General features: G+C 32.7%; 1 protein-coding gene across 1 annotated transcript; it reads right to left on the bottom strand.

Annotated features, from left to right (window-relative positions):
- Window positions 1-1,531: 1,531 nt before the first annotated feature.
- Window positions 1,532-6,100, bottom strand: LOC120090138. Its single transcript, XM_039047655.1, has 7 exons — window positions 5,668-6,100; window positions 5,504-5,584; window positions 5,237-5,413; window positions 3,383-3,553; window positions 2,851-3,057; window positions 2,677-2,765; window positions 1,532-2,478 (listed from the first exon to the last, which is right to left on the bottom strand). The coding sequence occupies exons 1-7, from the start codon at window positions 5,747-5,749 to the stop codon at window positions 1,840-1,842; spliced, it is 1,446 nt and encodes a 481-aa protein (XP_038903583.1). The 5' UTR covers window positions 5,750-6,100; the 3' UTR covers window positions 1,532-1,839.
- Window positions 6,101-6,899: the final 799 nt, after the last annotated feature.

The following is a 6,899-nucleotide window of genomic DNA, read 5'->3' as shown; positions in this document are numbered from 1 at the left end:
TAGAACCTGATATTGTATTGACGTTTGCTTCCAACATTGAAAAAATATTTTCTACTTGTAAGTATTGTATGTGTAGTTGCATTGTCTGCCAAACATAAATCTTCTTTACTCATTTTTTAGTCACCCAACATATGAAAATGATCCAGTCTTGATTAAAAAAAATAATTATAATAAGAAAAACAACATTTGGAATATACAAAGGTTAACATCTACTAAGAGGAAAAAAAAAACATGGAGATGAACTAAAAAAAACAACATTAAGGCTAGATATTTCAGTCAAAGGAAATATTTGATGTTCCATGAATTCTCCAATTTTCTCTTTAGGAGATTCAAAGAAATCCGCCACATCCAAATTTGTCATATGGGATGGGTTAAATATGTCATTATCCTGGTATGCAAAATTTCCTTCCACATTTATCTCTTTTTCCTTCAAGGATGCTTGATAGAGATTAACTAAGTGTTTTGATGTACGACAGGTACGTGACTAATGCCCAATCATTCCACATCAGAAGCATTTATTTTCAACACTTTTTGAACTCTTATCTTGTGGAGTTTTTCATTTATGATCATCATTTTGTGTGGTTCTTTTGAAATTTGAATGATTAAAACGACCACCATGAAAATAATAATTATTTTTTTCATATATTACGGTCACAACCTCGACCACGACCACGACCTCGACCATTGTTATTAAAATTCATAGTATTCACTTCAGGGAATGGTGTCATCCCAGTTAGTCGAGATTCATGATTTTTCATTAATAACTCTTTATTTTGTTCGGCCATGAGAAGACATGAAATTAGTTTAGAATATTATTTAAAACCTTGCTCTCGATATTGCTGTTGCATGAGCATATTCGAGACATAAAATGTAGAAAATCTGATTTACAATCTTGTAGTCTCAAGTGCATCCACTCATGACGAGCTTCATAACGAGCTTTAGGAAGAATAATTTTTTTTTTTATGATCATAGGAAAAATAATGTTTTTTATGATCATACCCATTTATTGTAAGATACTCCATTCAATCCCTCGTGAAAATGATGACAAAGGAAAATCATAGCTTTTGTCCTGACTCGATGTCGTATTTTCTTCTTTCATAGTCTATCCAAGATTCATAACATTCAGATGGATTTCGACATCAAATACCCATGACAAGTAATTACTACCGTTATAATATCAAGGGCGAAAAATTCTAATTTTGTGAGATTTATCATGACAATACTATCATAAAATATTGTATTTACATTAGAAATTTAATAGATATTAAATATGCAAAATAAATTTAAATTTATTAATTATAACAAATAGGAAAAATCCAACATACCTTTAGGACCGATCTTTAGTGAGGAAAACGATAAAAGCCCATACTAATAATGTATTGTGAATTTGAGAAGTACAATAAGAATACAGATATGGAGAAAATATAATATAATAATAATATTTAATAAAATAAATAGAATAAAATATATTAATATATAAAAATAAATAAATAACAAAGTAAATAAAATAACAAAGAATGAATTTCTCTACTTTCTCCAATCTTTTTGGGTTGATCACCAATATGAGTATATCTTTCAAAATCAACCCAAATTCCACTATAAAATTTGACAAGTAAGAGGTGAATTACGGACACTAATAGTGCACAATCTTGAGACACATAGACAATATATGGACTAATGGATAAGTGACATATGGCCAATGAACACTAATAATGAACCTCTATAATACAACTAATTTAACAAATTTATAATGATATCAACTTTTATTCTTTTTGTTTTTAACAAGAATTTATAAACTCGTAACATCTTACACCTCAAATTGATAAACCAATTCAATTGCTAATCTCTCATTCTCCTTTTTTCTGTAACAAAAGCGTTTTCATGTTTGTTGCTGCTGAAGGATCTCCCTTCCACCCAGCCGCCATCACCACCACCACCACCAACACAGCGTTTCTCTTTCTTTTGTTCACACAGTTGCTCTGCCTCTTGTACTTCACCAAACACAACCTCATTTCTCTCACAGCTCCTGTTGTACAACATCTTTGGACTGGATGGAGATGGTTGTTCTTCCCGTCCACCATCGTCTCCCCAATTGTGCCTGTAATGCTGGACGTTTTCGAGTTGTGTTGTCGAATAAGTGTAAGGTTTTCTCGTCATTGTCTCCAGTGGTTCACAGCCATGCAAGGCTGCAAAGTTTTCCTGCACACTGAACCGTGACGGCACGTGTTCCTTTACTTGATAATGCTGCTGGCCATGGGAGTCAGACGCCTTTCTTCTAGCTCCAAGAAGCAATGCCACAAAGATTTCAGCTGCGGATGAGCCAGTGTTGAGGAAAAGCTTGCCAAGGGAACAAATGACATTCTCTTCTGGTTGATTATCTTCTTCCTCTTCACTAGGAATCAATGGATACCTGACTGATTTCTCGACCCTCCCATATGGAGGAATCGAAGTAATGTTCCTCGAGTCAACTCTTAAATCCTGCAAATCAGAGGAAAGAATTTAACTGAAACTGCAAGTTGGTTCTACATTAATGAGTTGCCTAGCCAATCGCTCCCTCTTAGCAACATAGCAGAAACATTGGTAAAAGTATTGGGAAATGTTAATGTTGGTTGATGGTTTACTCTATACATTATGAATAAGACTATAAAGCTATTGTTTATCTTGTAAAAACGTTACATTTTTAGAAGAAAACATGGCCAACACTCGAAATTGTAAACGTGCCAACATGTATCCCAAAAGCACAGCAGCAGTCAACAGAGCCATCCCTACAATAAAAGAACATAGTAAATAGCTTGCTGAATATGAGAGAAAAATGGCATCCATTGTTGATTTTCTTTGTTCAAATTGTACCTAGGAGGAAGCTACGATCATACTCAGTACAATCATCGGCATGAAGTTGAATCTCTCGAATGGCCTGATTTCCTCTGTCAACTACCAAAAGTGAGCAGCTACTTCCTACATAAACCACATCAAAATCATTTGAGAATTTCGATTCTTCACTCGGACCATCAATATGGCCACTTTTCCTCCATTTGCCACCAGCAATCGTCGTGACTCCTGCAAAGAAACTATAAACGACTTATATACAATTAACAGATCCCAAAACCAAGATGTTGAATACTACAAAATGGTAAGAAGCATTGATATGGACACAGAACACGGATACGACACGAAATGGACATGCTGACATGTTATTTTTTAAAATCTAGGACACGAACACAGACATTTATTAAAACATACATTTTTAAAATATATATCATTTAAAAGAAGAAATTTAAAGTCAATGAGTGCCCATGCTACAGAAAATGTAACTTGATGGACGAAAACAAGGCATGATTCATTATTGAGGCATGAAATGCTCCTAACTGATTTAGGAAAGTACCAGCATCACTGATTTTTCTTATAGCCTTGTTCTTTGTATCTGCAATGTAAATATTTCCTCTTTGATCCACAGTTAACCCTCTTGGATGGCTCATTCTTGCATCCCTTAGCTTTCCATCTACATGTCCAGAATATCCTTCAGATGATCCTGCAAACAGCTTGGGCCTGCAAACTGTATATGTTTCTTGCTTTCAGCTCAAGAAGAAACTAGAGTAACCAATTATTCATCATATTAGGAAGGGTAATTCTGCTCTGCCTGATTTATTGAATAATCAAAGTGAAACTGCGTGACATGATGTAAATGTATTCATTTTTAAGATTGTATTTACAGAGAAATATCAAATTCAAATCAAGAATTGCACACTTGGTAAGATGAAAAGTAGAAGTGCTTACAGCATAAAAACCATTGATTGGTCGAGGTGAGTTCTAAAAATATGTTATTTACATCGATATTAAGGGGGGAAAAGAACAATTTTTTTTAAAAAAAAAAAAAAAAAAAGTAGAGCATAAAATTTGTTTTGTCGTGCAAATTTCGTACAAATATGTTAAGCTCTTTTGACACCTTAAAAATCATTCAACGAGGAATTTTACTCAAGTAAATTCACTATTAAAGACTGCAAAGACTGCTAGCTAAATGCCTAAATGACTCATCACTCATCAGTTTGATATCTTCATTGCCCACCTATCTAAAAATAAATAAATGTCCCACGAATTTAGATATCAAAATACTTTAATGTCATATACTATTGGCTACTAAAAATTATTTATTGCATGAAAGTGAGTCCAAACGCTCATGATATTGCAAAACTAATATCTAAGCAAAGTGAAATGGGGTGGTTTAACAAGTAACAACCAAATAAGACAATACATATCTTTTTCACGAATCTTGAACTTATTGGATACAGGAAAAGTGCACCTCAATCAACGGATTTTGGTACGTCAAAGCCTGGAATCATGGTAACTAAAGCTAAAGAACTAAGGGCTAATGAAGCTCAATATTATCTAACATAAGAGTGGTAGATCTATAATTAGAATGCAGAACTTTTGAAAAGAATTGTTTTAAAATTAAAAAGTAGAGTCTTCTCCTAAACAAAAGCTTGTAAGCAAAGTAAAAGTCATATGATCTAAATTTGGAATCAACTAATACAAAAAGAAGGCAAAGAATCTGTTGAAAAACCTAATAAAGAGAAAAGAAAAAAGAAGGGATGTCCAAAGTTTGAAGCAAAGTACGAGCAGCTACCACAGGGCTAGAAAAAGAGTAAGAAAGATGGCTAGTTACATAGCCATTAGAATACAGAATTTACAATGCTAATCTCTGTATTTGCAACTTTTTAATACTTGATGCTACCAATTTCATTTTAGTTCATGCAGTTCTATGTGACATCAATACATGATATGATTGCATACCCATGTCAACATTTTATTACTATCTAAGACGTATTTTAAACGTTTAACAACTGAAACCAAAAAAAAAAGTTAAAAACGCAAGGTACCAAGACAAGAGTTATTCACCAACATGAGTATAACTCGACGTAATTGGAAAATTTTCATGCTCCATTTGTTGTACTAAAAAAGAAAAAAAGACTAAGCCTAGCTCAACAATTAAGACATTAGTAATCTTTAAAGTATTCAAATTGACATAATTGGAAAATCTCCATGCTCCATTTGTTGTACTAAAAAAGAAAAAAAAGACTAAGCCTAGCTCAACAATTAAGACATTACTAATCTTTGAAGTATTCAAATTCTCTCTAGATATGTGATACTACATTCTAACAGGAAAAAAGGGTATCAAGGGTAGTAATATAATCTAACCAGAAAAAACGAAGTGATAAATTAATGCAGAAAGAGGGCTTACATTGAGAAAATGGCATAGAGATCTTGTGAACATTACTATTTTCAGCATCCAAAATCAGAAGCTCCCCACTAGGAGATACCGCCACAGAGTAAGGCTCAATCCCCAGCTTACTCCCATCAAACAAAGTCTCGACAACATATCCCCTCTCAAATTTAATCATGGAGCGGGTAGAAACCACTGGAAAATCGACAAAATCAAAACCCCACAAATCAATCAAACACATGGAAAAAAACTAAAAAAAATTAGGGCTAAGGAAACGAATCAAACCAGTATTAGAGGCCGAGGTGATGGACCATATCCAACTCACAAGGGCGGAAACCGCCTTGGACAAAACCCCAGCAACAATTTCTGCAATGAAAAGAAAACGCCTAAACAGAGATGAAGAAGGAGATGAAAAATTATGAGGCAAGGTTTAGAGAAGTAGCTCGTACTTGTGGGTGTGGCAGAAACTGAAGAAAACCCACAAAATAGAACCGCGAAAATGGCCGCCAAAAGGGCCCAACGCCTCGCCATTTTTCGATGCTCCGTTAAACAGAGTAGAAAAATGTCGTCGAAAAGGCTAACATGGCTAAGAGAGAATCAAGAGATGAAATGGATTATAGCGATTGGTTTGAAATTTGGTGAGAGTTGGAGGTCATGAGAGGAATGAAAATGGAAGGCAAAATGCTCCCAAAGAAAGAAGAGCGAAGCTGAAGCAGAACGAGAGCTCTGGAGGAAGAGCCGGGAAAACTGGCTCTGAGGGGTTTTTATAGTTTAATTTCAAATAATATTTAAATGTTATTTTTTTTAGTTTTAACTTTTCAAAATTAATGAAGAAATCAATTGGGATAAAACACTCTAACCATTAATCAAGGTTTAAAATGTTAAATATTGAAATCTGAAAATGTCAATTGTAATATAAATGTCCATGGATATTTTTGGAAAACTATGAAAACAAAAAATAAAAAGATTTAAATTAGTAAATAAATATTTTATAATTTTTAAATAACTTAACATCCCTATTATTTATATTATATTTACATGGATGACATTTTGTTGTTTATTTTATGTGTTTCATTAATTTTTCTACAAGTATAATAGAAATATCAATTCATCCATCATGTCGATATCAAACCTATAGAAACATAGAAATATCGACATACCAACAAAATTTTAATATTATACTTTTGACCTATGAAATTTGAAATAAGTGACCAATCCTAGTAGGGTTGGGCAATTTTAAAATACAGAGAGTTTAAAAGAGTTTGTGAAATTAACATTACAAAAAGAAATGAAATTTTTAAAGTTGTAAAGAGGATTAGGCCCTAAGGGAAAAAAAAATTCATGAACTAAAAGTGTCCATTTAAAATTTAATAGACCATTTTTAGGGTTGACCAGATAAATAGTAAATTTAAAGGTTTCATTTGAAAAAAAATAGCAAAAAAAAATTTAAAATTGTGAAAATAGCAAAATCGAATTAAATAATAAAAAAATTAATAATGATAAATTATCAAAATTGCCCTCACTTACAAATAAATATCTAATGTTCATAAGTTGAAGCAGAAAAACTTCAAATACACTTTAAACAATTACCATGATAACTAATGTAGTCTACTAAAAGTCTAATCAACACCTACATGATATGATTACTACAATTCTCAAAGCATTCATAGAAAATAAAAAA

This window comes from Benincasa hispida, chromosome 11, assembly GCF_009727055.1.
Source record: "Benincasa hispida cultivar B227 chromosome 11, ASM972705v1, whole genome shotgun sequence".
Lineage (NCBI taxonomy): Eukaryota > Viridiplantae > Streptophyta > Magnoliopsida > Cucurbitales > Cucurbitaceae > Benincasa > Benincasa hispida.
The sequence above is the reverse complement of the archived record's forward strand: the minus strand, read 5'-3'. Positions and strand labels throughout refer to the sequence as shown.